General features: G+C 32.9%; 1 protein-coding gene across 1 annotated transcript; it reads right to left on the bottom strand.

Moving 5' to 3' along the window:
- Window positions 1-8,947: 8,947 nt before the first annotated feature.
- LOC127708963 (26S proteasome non-ATPase regulatory subunit 10-like) lies at window positions 8,948-15,211 on the bottom strand. The gene is made up of 2 exons (XM_052214189.1): window positions 15,124-15,211; window positions 8,948-10,128 (listed from the first exon to the last, which is right to left on the bottom strand). Exon 2 carries the CDS (start codon window positions 10,084-10,086, stop codon window positions 8,959-8,961), a length of 1,128 nt encoding a protein of 375 aa, XP_052070149.1. The 5' UTR covers window positions 10,087-10,128; window positions 15,124-15,211; the 3' UTR covers window positions 8,948-8,958.
- Between the last annotated feature and the right edge of the window lie 3,641 nt (window positions 15,212-18,852).

Genomic DNA, 18,852 nt, shown 5'->3' with positions numbered 1-18,852 from the left:
TGCATTAAAATCTGAAACAGTGAGTTGATACCTCACAAGGGATAAAAGTTACTGCAAGCCTAGTTGAGTGCCACACTTTAAAAGTGAGGTGAAATTTAGTGAGATATCAACAATTAGGGGTAAAGATTGCATTCATTCAATCAAAACCCTCATCGTTTATATGGCTGGCTTGATAGTTACCAATTTTTCGAGACTATCACTTCTTTTGAGATAAACACAACATAGTGCATTGAGCACATTCTATACAGCCTGTTCCTATCCATGAAATCAAGAAATTTATCAATGACAATAAAATTATATACTCCGATATTTAAGTTACAAAATATTGTGTTTGTGTATAACCATACTGAGTGAATCTACTATATTTTCTAAAACATCAATGATTTCATTGTTAGTCATATATAAAATTGAGTTATCTTCCTTTGTCCATAATTGTAGTTCTCCCCAATTCATACAATCTTGACCCTTCAGTTCTCACAAGCACTTTAATTGTTTTGTTTAGTTGCAAACTGATTATTTTATCAACATTGTCAAATCAATCATTTTGATTCATTTCTGATTTTCATTTCTACAGGATATCTGCAGTATCACTATGAATAGAAATAAGGAATGATTTGAACTACCAAAGAGTGTGAGAGCTAGGTTGTTGGTTCAATCTATGTCAGAGCCAAAGCAAAACTTTTAAATGGGTAGTTGGTGTTTCTCTGCAAAGAGTAAAAGCAAAGACTGGTTAGAATAATGTGTCTTGTAAATGTATCATGTCTTCCTGTGGACTGTTACCTTGTGAATTAAATCTAGCATATTAATAATTCATCTAAGCTATGCTAGGTTTAGCACAAAGCGGTGTTCATATTCATATCATATTAACAAGTTCTCGCCCTGATATGCATGTAATATTTGCAACTGGACGTTTAATTATACCCCTGCTCAAGATGCAAATTCTTGGCAAAATAGAAGAACATTGGAGGAATGGAAATCATGATATGGCATACCCAGATGAAGCATGATGCAGTATATGAAGAAGCTATAACTTCTGCTATGTAATGCTATGTAGATTTTGACTCCTGGGAGTATAGCTAGCCTAGCCGCTAAATAGATCTAGATAGCCCAAACAATTCATGCTTTCAAGAGAATCCAAAATGGTGTAGGATTGATTACTACTAATTACGTCATTTTTATAGGCTACATGTAGCTAAGTAGCATATTGTTTAACATAGATAGATAACTAGGACATAGCGGCTATACTAGCTGCTAGGATATTGAATGCAACCCTGGTAAAAACAGTAAATCAAAGCCTAACCTGATACAGGACAGAGGGATGATTTGATAAACTAGACTAGAAAGCAATGTCCCCTACTATGTTAGGCTGAGTATCAAAAAATGATTCTTTTTCAATTGTATCATCAGAATTTTAAAACTATATCTACTGTACATTAAAAATAAGTTCTTTTTGTTTGAAGAATAGGGCTTCTAGAAACCTAAATTTCTCACAACCATATTCTCCTCTTAATTGCTTAAAGGGGCATTAGCTGTCAAATTCATGTTCACTGATTTGACCCAAATTCTCATATTTGACTTATAGACATACTAAAATGCATATCCAAATAATAAAAAGTCTAAAATAAACAATTTACAATGCACAGACTCGATAATATGTATCAGCATTTTGTGTGTATTTTAGTCTAGACACCATCTAATTAACCAACGAGGTGACCTCCGAAGACTACCAACAATTATATAACCCGATATAAACATAAACATAGATATAAATAGATAACGAACTCGTGCAATTGGAATTTTCTAGGTCTGTTTGATTTCATATTATAGGTTTAAAAAATATGTTAGTAATCGTTTTTAGCTGTATAAGAATGAGTTTTTGTAGGTCGAATCAGTCAACCAAATGGTTTACCCTTGTTTCACTTCCAATGTTGACATTCTTTTCTTTTTAATAACTGAACACGCCTAGTTCATGCATAACCCATCTCTAGCTAAGGGGTTAAACTGAAGTTCACATGAATACGGATTTCATGAGGTCGAATTATTCACTTGCAAGTGAATTATTCATTAGCGATGTTGCTTTGTTTATTTTGACAAAACTTACCAAACTGGCTGCTTAAGGCAAATTATTATACCACTATTTCACTTCCATTAATGATTGAACAAAAAAAAAAATCATATTTATTTTTTTTCTATATCTCGTAGCTAATGCCCCTTTTAGGGAAGATAACTTCTGTCAGATTTTTCATCAATCCCCAAAAGTCATGAAAATTTGGAAACACTTTGCCTAACAGATATTAGAAAATTGGCTTATCAGAATTCAATGATTGGAAGCAAATAAGGATCAGTGGAAGAGGACATTCCTTAAATCATTGCTGCAAGTTTTGTTAGGCCAAGTAGTTTCTGACAAAGATAATAAAATGCTTCGCTGAGCGCAGCCTGATACGACTGCAGTGGTCGAACCCTGAACAGTTGGGGCAAATTTGGACACAATATTAAAGCTTGATACTATCTGAATTTGGATTGTGATCAAATTTTTGCCATAATATAGGTTTCTGACACAAAATAAATGTGGTCAAAGATTATATTGTGCAATTGAAGATTTCTTCTTGAAATTTAAAAAAAAATTTAAATTTAAAAATGTTGAAAAAAAATATGAACCAATTAAAAAATATTGGAACCCTCCCCCTTTCAAACTTTTTGAATCCCTCTTGGAGCATTAACCATCAAACTCAATACCAGTCTTTCCTTTGTAGTATGGAACCTTGTAGTATAATATTAGAGAGATCCATACACTTTAACATAAGTTATTGTCTGGAAACTTTAAAATTGTTTGTTTTGGCTCTTTTTTTGCACTTAATTCCTGCATGTTTGGGGCAATTACCCCCAAACTCAATCCCAGCCTTCCCTTTGTGATATGGAACCTTGATGAACAATGTCAGAGAGATCCATACACTTACACACAAGCTATTGTCTGGAAGCTACAAAAATGCTTGTTTTAGGCCCCTTTTTGGCCCTTAATTCCTCATCTGTTGGCACCATAACCCCCAAAATGATTCCCAACCTTGTACTTGCGGTATTAAACATTGTGGTACAATTTCAAAGCAATTGAAATACTTATACTCAAGTTATTATCCTGAAAGTAGGAAAATGCTTGTTTTGTGTCCCTTTTGGGCTCCTAATTCATAAATGGTTGGGACAATCATCTGCCAAATAAATCCCAATCTTCCTTTTATGGTATTGAACCTGCTTAAACAAATTTATAGAGATCCATTTTCTTAAACTAAAGTTATTGTTCGGAAATCAAATGTGTTTTCAGTTGACGACGATGCAAACAATGACGACATCATAGCACTATGTGAACCCATACTAAATTTTGCAGTCTTATATAAATTGCTATTCAAAAGATAATGGAAAATTAAGCATATATTTTCAATTTGATTTGCTTTCAAAATTTCCAATGGACTTTGCAACCATAAAAGCCCATTTAAATACATCATAAAAGTATAAAAATAGAAAATGACAGCATAGTCATGGTTAAAATTAGAAAACCTTGATCAGCAAAATTTAATAGTAATATCTAAAAATAAATTCCTTTGTCAACATTTAATATAACTTCAAAAAATAAATGTACAGCTAATCACCTACAACATTTCTTTATAACAAAACCATTGTAAGGGAGATAACTCTAATGCAAAAAATAAACCAAACCCATTTAAATACATCATTAAAGTATTAAATAGAAAATTTAAATACATCATTAAAGTATTGAATAGAAAATGACATCATAGTCATGGCTAAAAATAGAAAACCTTGATCAGCAAAATTTAATAGTAATATCTAAAAATAAATTCCTTCATCAGCATTTAATATAAGTTCTAAAAATAATTTGACAGCTAATCACCTCAAAAGAATACACATTTCTTTATAAAAAACCATTGAGAACTTAGAATTGGTTATAGGATTTGAATTTATACACATTTTTTTGCTTTTGTGCAATACACTATGCTGTTGCAAATTGCCCCCTCTCAAAAATTAAAAAAATTACCCCCCTTTTTTTAATTTTGTGCAATACACTATGCTGTTGCATATTGACCCCCTCCAAAATAAAAAAAAATTTTTAAAAATTTACACGCCCCCCCCCCCCCCCCCCTCATTTCTTTTGCAAAAAAAATAAAATATGAAGAAATTTCCTTTTTAATTTCTGAAATCAGAAATGAGAAAAAATTGTCCCCCTCCCACAATTTCTTTTTACCCCCCCCCTTTTCACCTCCCCCACCCTTTTCCACCCCCCCCCAAAAAAAATAAAAAAAAATACCCCCCCCCCCCCGTTTAAAAAAAAATATAATAATTTTTATCCCCCCTTTTTATTGGCAAAAAAAAAAATATATGACGAAATTTTCTTTTTAATTTCTAAAATCTGAAATGAAAAAAAAATGTCCCCCTCCCACAATTTCTTTTTTAACCCCCCCCCCCCCCCCTTCCCCCCCTCCCTCCTTTTTCACCTCCCCCACCCTTTTTCCAAACAAAAAAATCTTTCCCTCAAGATATGGTCATAATCTCAATTCAAATTTCCATTGGAGTTTGCAACCATAATTAAAATACATTTAAATACATCATAAAAGTCTTAAAACAGAAAATGACATACATAGGGGCTCCCACAGCGTACCCCCCTCAGGTCGCAAGGTCTCTTTTAAAGAATGCTAGTCGTTTCGTAACCTGGTCGTTTCGTACCTGGTCGATTCGTAACTACGTTGATTTGTAACTGAGACGTTTCGTACCTGGTGTGAATATATATGGTAATAAAGTTCGTCTCTATTAGTTTGAATTAATTATTTTAAATCAAACAGTTAAAGAAAATATATATTTATATATAAATTAATTAACTAGTTTTGTCTCTAGAAGTGTATATATATATATCTCTTAGAATTGTCTATATGTGATTATTGAAGCCAAAATAAATTGCTTGTCTTTTGTTCTTGTTATTATTTAAAAATGATCAAAGTGTGCATCTAATAATAACAATATTGTAATAATTTAAGACTTTGTAAAATTATTTAAGTCTTGACGAATTTGCGCTTTGGTGTTCCTTCTGTAGTGATATAGGCTCCAACTGTGACATCGACAGACTAAAACAAGAAACATGAAAGAAACAACTTATGATAGAAAAAACAAGAAGATTAATAAAGAACTAAGCAAAATAGAGATGAGTGGTGTAAAGTATTGGAGACATCAATGCACTTGGCAGAAGACTAAATGATACCTTGATAAAGACGGGGTACATCTAAATGATGAAAGACATTTTTAATTCTTCTGTTCTATTCGTATGTGTGCAAAACTGTACTTGTAAAGTGTAAAATTATGTGCAATCAATTATTTAATAAATAAATATAGATATGTATACATCAATAAGCAGATTTAAGAAGATGTGGTATGAGTGCCAATAAGTCTTTTCATTATTTTTAATCGAAACTTTTTCCATAACCTACAACTCATACCATGATATATTGTTATAAGGTTACGAAACGTCTCAGTTACAAAACGAACTAGTTAGTTACGAATCGACTAGGTACGAAACGATACATGTGTTATAGTAGTCTCAGGTGTAACTGACGAACGAACGGATGGGCGAACAGACCGAAAAACTATATTTACCGCAACAATGTTGTCGGGACATAAAACATGAAACTGATCATCAACCTTACTTGGATACATTTGTCTCTTTGGAGCACACACAGAGACGCTAGTAGCTAGTGCCCTATGCGCTAGTGATTAGGGGACGACCATTTGATATTCTGGGGGGGGGGGGGGGGGGGGGGGGGGGGAGGGGGGGCAGGAGGATTTGTTTTGGATCGGTTATTTATTTTTGTAAACTAAGAGGACAGATTATCTATTTTCTGCACTATTGAAGCAAGATTTTTCATTTTCATTAAAGCAAGGGACTGATTATTTATTTTCACAACTATATTTATAATATTCGAAAAGATACAATTTTAAAATTATTTGTTTATTATAAATAATTCATGTATAGTCAAGTCATTATGTACCATTTAATCAGAATTAATTATTATCCTCTGCAGAAATGAATCTTCTATATTCCCCATGCATATACATGTATTGCATACATACCCAGTATTAAAGTTTGGTTGTAACTAAGGCTCTTTTAAAAGTATTGACAAACATGTTTCGCCGAGCGGAGCGAGGCAAAATTTTTTTTGAAGGGTTTTTGAACAGCTGAAGGCCCTAGAAGCTATAGAACAAATGATGCAAAATCATGCCTTCTGGGTGTTCCCCAGACCCTTTCTTAAACTGAAAATGCAAGTTCTGTTTTAATAATTTTATGACAATATTTTGGTCTCAAAGCAAAATCACGTTATAGATTCAGTGTAAGACTTAAGTTTCTAGGAACAACATCAAAAGACAAATATGCATGATAAAGCAAAAATGAAATTCACAAAGTTAAGTCTGTGGCTGCTGTGTTTTTTTAAACTCATGATCAAGTTAATAATAAAATTACTAAATTACAAAATGAATGCAACACTAACAGAATACAGAAGGGCAATCAATGAACAAAAGACAAATAAATAAGAAACATTGATCCAGAAAAATCAGGGGCTACGTCTGAGGGAGAACAGAACTTGCTTCTTGCAAGGCACTCACGGTGAACACAATTTGATATGGAGACAAGCGTTTGGTTTTGAAATTTCCTACATGAGGCATTTGTCTCAATGTAGTTACGGCCCTGATTTAATAAAAGTGAGGTAAGTGTTCCTGAGACAATTAACCTCAAGTTAAATGAAACCAATTTTCTGACATTTCAAGTATATTTAAATAATATCTATACGTTTATTATTAAAAGATATGGGAAGTGTTTCCCGATTTTTTTTTTTGGAAAAAAGATGAATTTTTGAAGAATCTGGTGCCATCTCATACTTTCGATTAGACCTGCAGAGTAATTTTTTTCAATACATTGCAAGTCAGGTAATTTATTTTCAAACTTCCACAGAACGAACCATTTATTTTTGTGATTATCAAGGCTGAGTTATTCTCCTGCCCCCCCCCCCCCCCCCCCCAGAATATCAAATGGTCGTCCCCTTACTATCGCCCATTGTGTCCATCTTGTATTTGAAGCAAAAACCCAGACCAACTTTAATCTTTTTTAAGAAACAAAAATAGTCCAAAAATGATCATAACTTGACAATTTGATAGCTTATCAGGCTCTAGAAACAAAGAAACGAAGACTTCTAACAGACTATAGATACAAAATGGGTCACAAATAGTTCAAAATTGATTATTTGAAAACTGCATGTTGATTTAAGATGAAAATCGAACTTAACTTGTACTTTATAGTGCTAAACAATTGGGAACAAATGAAATAAATCTTTGATCCGTTCTCAAGTTTTCATCTGGATACCACCCTGGAACGGTCAGACAGATGGATATACGGACGGATACCCAACCATGTAAAACTTCTCTACTGCGTGTAGTGGGGTATAATAAAGTAGACAAAAGTGTGACAGATGGCCGGAAAAACAGTATGGCTGACCATGGTTGGTGGGACCAACAGTCAGCAGTTTATGTTTAATAACAGACATGTGATTTGGGCATTTTATTCTATCAGATCTACCATTAACCGAAATGGCGACAAAGAACCACAAAGTAAAAAAAATCGCGCCCAAAATGGCAAGGTCGTTTTCAGCGTGGGTGAAGTCGGAGGTCGTTTTTTTCAAATTTTACAGGTCGCAGGTCGTTTTTAGAAGGCCCTCAGGTCGGAAGTCGCCTCTAAAAAGCCCGGAGGTCGCAGGTCGTTTTTGACCCTGCGGGAGCCTCTACATAACCATGGCTAAAATCAACATTCCTTAATCATCATAAATTTAATAGTAACTTCTTAAAGTAAATTGACAGCTAATCACCTCAAGACAATACAACATTCCTTAATACATAATTTAAAACATTGTTTGTGTTTGGATTACCTCCCTTACACTGCTTTTAAATTGTCTTAATTGTACATTAACCAGGAAACCCTTGTTTTTCCCCCCTTTTTTGCCCCCAATTCCTAAACGGTTTGAGCCATAACCCCCCAAAGCCAATCCTAACCATCCCTTTGTGATATAAAAACTTGTGTATAATTTCAGAGAGATCCATACACTTAAACACAAGTTATTGTCTGGAAACTAAATAGATGCTTATTTGGGCCTCTTTTTGGCCCCCAATTCTTAAACTGTTAGGACCATAACCCCCAAAATCAATCCCAACCTTCCTTTTGTGGTTATAAACCTTGTGTTTAAATTTCATAGATTTCTATTCACTTACACTAAAGTTATTGTCCGGAAACCAAGTGTCTTCGGACGACAACGACGTGATACCAATATATGACCGCAAAAGTATAAAAATGTACTTTTCCATAGGGTTTCAACAATAAGTATGTGCCACCAAATTGACATTAAATGATCCAAACATCCACCTCAAACAGTTTCAAATAACTTTTCATAGTAGTTTTGAGGAGAAGATTTTTCAACCATGGCTATTCGAAATCAAAGACTGCCTCTGGCAGCAATGTTTTTCATATGTCCAAAGCCTTATGAGGTTGGCTTGTAGAAGACTGTCATACATTATTCCTACAAAATTTGTTTAAATTGGATGGGTGGTTTCAGAGAAGAAGATGAAAATATGAAGTTTATGAAGGGTTGAATGCTAAGTGATGGCAATAGCTCAGTCTGCCAATAGGACCAGGATGAGGTGACACCTTGAATTAAAACGAGGTGGAGGAAGAGTGTTCCATGTGGTAAAAATTCTGAATACAAACCATCATAAACCATTTTCTAATATATAGTGTAAAATTTCATAATCTGACCAACTAAATAAAAGCTTCCTTTCTCAAATTCTCTTCGTAAAGATACATGTATTTCTATTATGGCATGTTCTAAAATAAATAAAAGTTCTATAAAGAAACACTTGAAATTATTTTATTATATCCTTTAACTGTAATTTTAAAGATTCAGGGATAGGTAAACTGTTTATTTTAGAGTTGGACTGATGGCCCATATGTCTTAATACACAAAAAAAACACAATTCCTGAAGTGTTCTCGGATATGATGCATAATATTTTAGTGTTGGTACAAGAGAAAAATCATTTGCTAGTGCTAGTAGAAATCGTTCTTCATGTATCCACATTTCTTTACTACAGTTGTACCCAGATTTTATCAACAGAGATACAATATTGTGATTGTCATAGGCACATGCAGCACTAAAAAGAGGAGAATCATCATGGTCATTACATGTGTCTAACTCCGCCCCTAACTCTATTAAACATTTAGCATTGTCATAAAGGTTATGTGTACATGCTATATGTAAAGCTGTATTGCCATAACCATCTCTATCATTCAATGGAACTTTGCATTGAACTAGATATCTCAAAATGTCAACTTTATATTTTGTAGACGTGTACGATGATATATGTAAAGTATTGTCATTTATTGGTGTTTTCAATAATAATGAAGCTCCAGCTCCATGTAAAGTTTTAACAACAGAGAAATGTCCATAGGCTGCTGCATGGTGTACTGGAGTCCATCCATCATCATCTATCGCATTCAGTTCTGCATCATTCTCTATGATAATTTTACAAGCCTCATCATGATCCAGTGCTGCAGCACAATGTAATGGAGTAAATCCATCTGCCTGAGAGGCATTGACAGAAGCACCGGCTGAGATCAAGTAATCTATAACACTGACATGACCAAATGATGCTGCCCAGTGCAGGGCTGTTTTCTCTTCTAAATCCAAACTACTAACATTTACACCATTGGTCACTAACTTTTTCACAAATCCTAGGTAGCCTTTTGCTGCAGCAATGTGTATTGGATGTTTTCTCCAAGTTTCATCAGTAAAATCAGGTAAGTTTAAATCACATTTACTTTGAATTAAAATATCAAGTATTTCTTCTCTGCCATTAGTTGCCGCTACAACTACTGGACTACGGCCATTAAAAACAAAGTCTGGACAGATCTGATGTCCAAAAATAAAGAAGTTAACAGTTTCTACATCATTTCTTGCTATGGCATCAAGGAGAGACAGTTGATCATTGGGCATTCTGATAATAACTTTTGTTCATATGGCTTAATCTTCTAACATCTGTAAGTAATAAGAAAAATATTTTATTGTTAAAATTTGTGTATTGAAAATGTATATATCCACAATCTAAAACCTATTCTATTTTATAATATATTATAAAATCAGAATAATAAAACCAAATACCTAAATCTTTCCTATAATAAAATTAAAAAATGTGTGTGACCTTGTTAAACTCTTATGATCAGAATACAGATTATCAAAAATCTTTATATCTTATACTAGATTCCTCTTATGTAAAATAATTAAAGTACACATGTATAACTTTTTTGTTTTTCATGGTGCATACTAAAACAAAAACTTATCTTGAAATGAGAAAGATTTGAGAAAAAAGTTACACCTGAAATAGTATGTATTTCAAAATTACTCCAATTTAGCGAAATTGAATGTTTAATGTTTGGATTCTGGCATAAAATAACTGATCACAGCTATATTCATTTAAACACTGTTACTTTTTATATTAAACCGTGGTGAAATCACAATTAATAAAGTTATATGGTAAAGGATGAGGTGTTCTTTAAAGGGCCTATTTGGATTAGATAATGAAGTACAGTATCATATTGGTTTAAATAAATGATGTGAATGTGACGAGCCTTATTCCGAAGATCCTTCTTATTCATGGTTACTTTGAGAGCCTCCTCATGGGGTTTTTCATTATGTGATTACTTGGCAGTTTTTATATTAATCATTTGATTACCAGACCAAATATTTCATGATTATTTGATTATTTGATAATCTAATACTGTATTTTTGATTATTTAATTATTTTATTTAAAAAAATAATTAATGATTATGTGATTATATTGGAAATATGTGATTAAGTGATTACTTGGACACCTCCATGAGGGCCTCCTTTGAGGTCAAAATATATGGCATATATGTACCAAAAAACCTAAAATGATATGTACCAAATCAGGAATATGACAGTTGTTTTCCATTTGTTTGATGTGTTTGAGCTTTTGATTTTGCCATTTGATAAGGGACTTTCCGTTTTGAATTCTACTTGGAGTTTTGTACTTTTGTTAATAAAGTTATTATACTTTTTTTATAAATATTCTATCACAAAAATTGTTGAGTTCTGATATGTATATTGTGAGTTGGAAATATTAAGTAATACAAGAAGTTAACAAAGCACATATTTGTAAGAGAGGTAGGTGTTCTTATAGCCAAACACTGTGTAAAGTATCTAATTTAAGGGATGGGAACTACATCTAGTTGAAGATAATCATTTAGGCAACATTGAAAAGTCCTAGTGTGTCATGTTTAACAAAGGTGTAAGGAAATGATACTTGGAAAAGATTGCTTATCACAGCCTAAATTTTTATGAACCATACAACTGTATAAGGTATTTAAAAATAGATGTATTCAAACAAATAAAATGTTTTGTTGGCATGAACAGACCTGATTGATGAGTACTTTATGGCTAGAAGAGCAAATTAATTCATCATTAAAACAATTCACATAATTCAATTTAAACAATGTCACAAATTTTTCAAAAAATTACAATACACGGTCAGTGTAACATGAGATTTCAATTTCAATTTTATGAATTAACTGCCCTGTTTCACCTGGGTCATTTCAGGGAAAACATGTCATAGAACATTGTGACTTAAAGTTATTTGCTTTGTGACGTAACTTTTTTTCTGTGAAAAAGCAGCAATCAGAAGATGATGTATTGGTGTGACTTTCACTATGTTTTGTATGTTTTGGTGGATTTTGTTTTGGTATTTTGTGGTAACTTTGGGTATGGACCCATTATCAAATGATTAGAGGGATCATTATAATAAGGACTGAACAATAGGTGGATTTACACAATTGGATATTTAGCTGAATTTGACCCTAGATCTGTCTCAGAATAACTTTCTTGTGTCATGCAACAATCACTTTTTATTTATGACGTCAAATGTTTTAAATGTGACGCAATATTTTACGGGAACTTGTTTGACAGACAATTTTGCATACAAGTGAAAATACGTCTTTCGACTTTACTTTTTAAATAATTATCGTCTCTTTGTAATCTCCCCCTTTTTGATTTTGAAGATGATCTGACATAGGCGCTATTCTGATGACAACAAAGCGATGATGGACAGACACAAGGCTTAATGGACAGAAGGGTTATACACATTATATCCTCCACATCTTCATTCCATGGGGTATAATACACCGACCCAGTATATATAAAATTTGAAGTTAGTAGCAGACTGAGCAGTACACTATACATACAAAGTACAAGTAGGTTGTACATTAGAGTCATTAAAATATAATACATTGTGTATGTGCCAGCTTGAGCATAGGTAGTCCAAATAATTATGAGTCTTGAAAGGCTATTTTATTTTTTGCTTTGAGCCTTTCAAGACATCATAATTATTTGGACTAGAGCACAGGCACTCGACGTTCTATCAATAATAATAAAGTATGGGCAATGGGAAGAAAATAGTGTCAATGTATATAAAAAAAGAGCTCTTTACCATATTTTATTATTATTGTCATATTGATAGAACGTCTAGTGCCTGTGGCTTGAGTTGACCTGGCCAGAGACATATATATATATATATATATATATATATATATAGAACATCCGTTGTTCAACCTGCTAGTCAAATGCGTTTTGTTAAAATATACTTTTTCACTTTTTTGGTCTTTTGGAAAATGTTGTTTGTGCTGTATTTAGACCCCTCTAACAAGAAATTTGTTTTGCATGCACACATATAAAAATTGTGGTTTTTATCCAACGCAATCATAGGTTTGAACATTGTTTTCAATTTAGACTTGTTTATATATTTTTTCGTTTGGGCTTGTATTATATTCGCCTTCGGATTTATATGATCCGTTCATCCTATTTTCGACTCTTCAAAATTCAAGAGTCTATCCTAAATTGAGGTAAATTTTATGGCCTTCCAAATACCGTTTCAATTCCTAACATCACTGAAGAGACATTAATTGTCGAAATCCGGATATGGTGTACTAATTTTTGCAACTTTTGTTTGCGGTATACCATCTTTTCCGCAAGTTTATTGTTTTCTGTTTGGTATAAAATTAATAAATAAGATCCATTTTACTACATCTGGTGATCCGTTTATTTGGCAATCGCCAATGGCAGTCAGCAGGGTTTAAGAACATCCGTTTTTCGACCTGCTAGTCAAATGCGTTTTGTTAAAATATACTTTTTCACTTTTTTTGTCTTTTGGAAAATGTTGTTTGTGCTGTATTTAGACCCCTCTAACAAGAAATTTGTTTTGCATGCACATGTATAAAAATTGCGGTTTTTATCCAACGCAATCATAGGTTTGAACGTTGTTTTCAATAAACATATTTACACTTCTGGTATTAAGCTATATTTTGCCTCCGAATTACCTAAGATCTACTTCGAATCACCTTTTGACGTCAGGCAACAATCACTTTTTAATTGTGACGTCAAATGTTTTGAATTATGATGTCAAAATTTACGGGAACCTGTGTGATTTTACGTAATGGCGGACGAATTTGCATACAAGTGTAAATACATCTATTGGTTTGAAGGTTGTTTTCAATTTAGACTTGTTTATATATATACATAGCCTCACTGGACACAATTACGAACTATTTTTGAACTGTGATTAATATTTTTTTATGTAGACTACTTTTCTGGAATTGTTTATTCCATATAATTTAAGATGCATGGAGGCTTTCCATTTTGCATCATATCCCACATAATTTTCTATTCACGTTAGGATACTTTAGTAAGATTTGCTTGACCTGGTTTTACGGGTCAAGTGAGCCAAATATGGACGCAATTCCGAACAGCGCTATATTAATATATATTGCAGAAAAAAACAATGACAACAGTCTAGATTGATAAAACATACATTAATCTAATCTCAAACACATTTCCAGAGGAAAATAAGATGTGCAAGTTTGTATTTTACTTCAAATACTTCAGCAGTGGTTGCAGACGAAATGTCTCGTATGTGTAAAGGAAAGATTTCGGAATTGTTTTGTTTTTATGTAAGTTCCTCCATTTAAGGAGCACTAAATTCAAGTTTCTCCAAAATTTGTTGGTGAACCTATCATTCATCTATGATTTTTTTTTTATAGGTCAACATTTCATTCGGAGTTCTCTGGACTTTTCAATAAAGTTACCGTATTTTCTTTTGACAATAAATAGGGTCACAAGAGTCGAAAAAAACGTCAATTTTGGGGTTATTTGGGCAAGATAAAAGGCATCACGCATACGAACAGAATCAGGAGATATTTTTCCTTCTATATATTAACAAAAGAAGGCAAGATGCACTTACCTTAATGTTTTTTTTAATATAATTTCCAGGCGAGAGTGTCGTCCATTTGATATTTTCAGAATGATTTTGTCATCGTCATCAACATTCACCAAGTGCACATGAATTGTATTATCATGAAAACAAGGGAATTTTAATAGGGTTTTTATACATAGAAACATTTATTAATTATCATAATTGAATATGATTTCAGAGGGCAAACATTTGAAATCGTTCGTAATTGTGTCCAGTCGTAATTGCGTCCGATGGGGCTATATCATTATAATAAGGACTGAACAATAGATGTATTTACACATTTGGATATTTAGCTGAATTTGACCCTAGATCTGTCTCAGAATAACATTCTTGTGTCATGCAACAATCACTGATCCACGCCTAAATAGATTGGATGTTGATTGTTGCTATTTTAGACATTATATATATATATATTATCAGAGACATATAATACAATTGTATTATATGTCTCTGATATTATTATGTCTCTGACCTGCCAGAAAATGATATATTTTATGAAGTATTGTGTAACCATATTCAACACTACAGTTCTCCAGACAGTGGAGGAAAGATACATGTACAGAACAACAACAACAACAACAACCTGGCTAAGTCAGTAAGTGTGCGAAAAGAGTAAAATGCCAAATTTGCAAAGAAGCAATGATTTGTATAAGGATTTGTATAGAATCAAATCCTTGAAAGAAGTGAAAAGAGGACAAAATAATGGCTTCACCTGACATAACGATGTTTTGTCTATCTGTTTTGTGTTCTTCGCCTGTTTACTTCCCTTCACATGGTCACGCTAACTACCATAAAAGAACAAGGACCACTGCGTTAATAAATCAAAGGGCTTGATAGCTCTCAGGTAAAAGATAAGCCCAGATAACCATGCCGTTTGCTGAAGGTATTTTTCGATTTTGATTTTTTTTATCCCTCATTGACGCTCATTGTCGCAGGAAGGCGTCAAAGCAAAAAAATAAAATAGCCTTACAAGACGTAATTTTTTGACAATATTTTGGTCTCAAAGCAAAATGTATAGATTCAGCGTAAGACTTAAGTTTTTATGGACAACATCAAAAGACCAATATGAAGAATAAAGTAAAAATGTAATTCACATAGTTAAGTATGTGGCTGCTGGTTTTTTTTTTTTTTTTTTTTTTTTTTTTTTTGTTGCTGTTCGGTTTCGGCATGCAGAATTTAAATCTTTTATACCTGTAAATTATATGGGGTTTTATTCAAATTAAGTTAAGAGGGGGCTGATTATCAGTGATATAACTATGTCAAGTAATTTTTAATAACACATTTCAATTACAACTTGATGTAGCTCTTAACTGGGATACAATTTAAAGTACATAAGTTGTAAAATTAGCTAAAAAGTCTTAAATAAAATAAAACTCATGATCAAGTTGAAAACAAAATTACTAAATCACAAAAGGAATGCAACACTAAGAGAATACAGAAGGGCAATCAATGAACAAAAGACAAATTTAAAGAAACATTGATCCCGAAAAAACAGGTGCTACGTCCAAGGGAGAACAGAACTTGCTTCTTGCAAACACTCGCTGTGAAAACAATTTGATATGAAGACAAGCTTTTGGTTTTAAAATTTCCTACATAAAGGCATTTGCCTCAATGTAGTTACAGCCCTGTAATAAAAGTGAGGTAAGTGTTCCTGAGCCAATATACCTCAAGTTAAATGAAACCCATTTTAAGACATTTCAAGTATATTTAAATAATATTTATACTTTTATTATTAAAAGATTTGGGAAGTGTTTCCCGAATTTCTTTTTGAAAAAAGATGAATTTTATGAAGAATCTGGTGCCACCTCATACTTTCGAATAGCATTTATAAAATGGCTTAAAGACCAGCCGAGTTATTCATTTTCAATACATTGTAAGTCAGGTTATTTATTTTCGAACTACCACAGAACAAACCATTTATTTTTGTGATTATCAAGGCTGAGTTATTTATTTTCAAAATCCTCCTGCCCCCCCCCCCCCCCCGCCCAGAATATCAAATGGTCGCCCCCTAACCAGGATCACTCAGTAAGAGCTGACATTTTATGTAAGATTAGTCATTGCTGTTGATTTATAAAATTTGTTCAAGTTTGAAGTATATGTTATGCTACAAATAAGAATTCATCAGTATGATCCAGAATTATCATGAGTACAAATATTGGAATTCCGAAATTTACTAGTAAAAATTGGAATTCAGAGTGTAGTCGAGCACACCTTCCATGCCACGGTGCGGGGCTCGAACTCACAACCTCAGTGTTGACAGAATAGAAACTGATCTAATTTTCATAAGGAGTTTTATTGCAGCCAGGAATATCCACAATTTCAGGAACTGAGCAAAAACTGATGAACATATACAAATCAAATCAGATAAAACATTTTATTATACCAATCATTTATCATATATATTTGTAGAATTGTACACACCCAAACAGACTTATACATATATACAGATAATATTGCACCGGGAAGATAGCGTATGTAAAGCTTTCGAAGAGATGAAAAAATGTTATGAGCACTTATTACGCAGCAAACCTCTAGCAAGGAAATATGATAGGAAACGCAGCATTTTTTTGTATACAGTATAAACTAGTACATATTTCCATTTCTGTAGTTCTTACCCTATTTATCCTTTTCCTAACCTGTTGATTATTTTTATTTAATCAACGTGTGGTTCGTTTGATCTCAGTTTGTCATTGGTCAAAATTCGATTATGACGTCAATTTTCTTGATTTCCTCTGAAGTTATATATATATATATATATATATACATGTCTAAATTGAAAACAACGTTCAAACCTATGATTGCGTTGGATAAAAACCGCAATTTTTATACGTGTGCATGCAAAACAAATTTCTTGTTAGAGGGGTCTAAATACAGCACAAACAACATTTTCCAAAAGACCAAAAAAGTGAAAAAGTATATTTTAACAAAACGCATTTGACTAACAGGTCGAACAACAAATGTTCTTAAACCCTGCTGACTGCCATTGGCGATTGCCAAATAAACGGATCACCGATGTAATAAATGGATCTTAATTTTAAATTTAATACTTAACAGAAAACAATTAACTTGCGGAAAAGATGGTATACCGCAAACAAAAGGTGCAAAGGTTTTTGTACACCATATCCGGATTTCGACAATTAATGTCTCTTCAGTGATGTTAGGAATCGAAACGGTATTTGGAAAGCCATACAATTTACCTCAATTTAGGATAGACTCTTGAATTTTGAGGAGTCAAAATAGGATGAACGGATCATATAAACCCGAAGGCAAATATAATACAAGCCCAAACGAAAAAATATAAACATGTCTAAATTGAAAACAACGTTCAAACCTATGATTGCGTTGGATAAAAACCGCAATTTTTATACGTGTGCATGCAAAACAAATTCTTGTTAGAGGGGTCTAAATACAGCACAAACAACATTTTCCAAAAGACCAAAAAAGTGAAAAAGTATATTTTAACAAAACGCATTTGACTAACAGGTCGAACAACAAATGTTCTTAAACCCTGCTGACTTCCATTGGCGATTGCCAAATAAACGGATCACCGATGTAATAAATGGATCTTAATTTTAAATTTAATACTTAACAGAAAACAATTAACTTGCGGAAAAGATGGTATACCGCAAACAAAAGGTGCAAAGGTTTTTGTACACCATATCCGGATTTCGATAATTAATGTCTCTTCAGTGATGTTAGGAATCGAAACGGTATTTGGAAAGCCATACAATTTACCTCAATTTAGGATAGACTCTTGAATTTTGAGGAGTCAAATTAGGATGAACGGATCATATTAACCCGAAGGCAAATATAATACAAGCCCAAACGAAAAAATATAAACATGTCTAAATTGAAAACAACGTTCAAACCTATGATTGCGTTGGATAAAAACCGCAATTTTTATACGTGTGCATGCAAAACAAATTTCTTGTTAGAGGGGTCTAAATACAGCACAAACCATCTTTTCCGCAAGTTAATTGTTTTCTGTTAAGTATTAAATTTAAAATTAAGATCCATGTATTACATCGGTGATCCGTTTATTTGGCAATCGCCAATGGCAGTCAGCAGGGTTTAAGAACATTTGTTGTTCGACCTGTTAGTCAAATGCGTTTTGTTAAAATATACTTTTTCACTTTTTTGGTCTTTTGGAAAATGTTGTTTGTGCTGTATTTAGACCCCTCTAACAAGAAATTTGTTTTGCATGCACACGTATAAAAATTGCGGTTTTTATCCAACGCAATCATAGGTTTGAACGTTGTTTTCAATTTAGACATGTTTATATTTTTTCGTTTGGGCTTGTATTATATTTGCCTTAGGGTTTATATGATCCGTTCATCCTATTTTGAATCCTCAAAATTCAAGAGTCTATCCTAAATTGAGGTAAATTGTATGGCTTTCCAAATACCGTTTCGATTCCTAACATCACTGAAGAGACATTAAT

The sequence above is a fragment of the Mytilus californianus genome, unplaced genomic scaffold (genome assembly GCF_021869535.1).
Source record: "Mytilus californianus isolate M0D057914Y unplaced genomic scaffold, xbMytCali1.0.p SCAF_7, whole genome shotgun sequence".
NCBI lineage: Eukaryota > Metazoa > Mollusca > Bivalvia > Mytilida > Mytilidae > Mytilus > Mytilus californianus.
The sequence above is the reverse complement of the archived record's forward strand: the minus strand, read 5'-3'. Positions and strand labels throughout refer to the sequence as shown.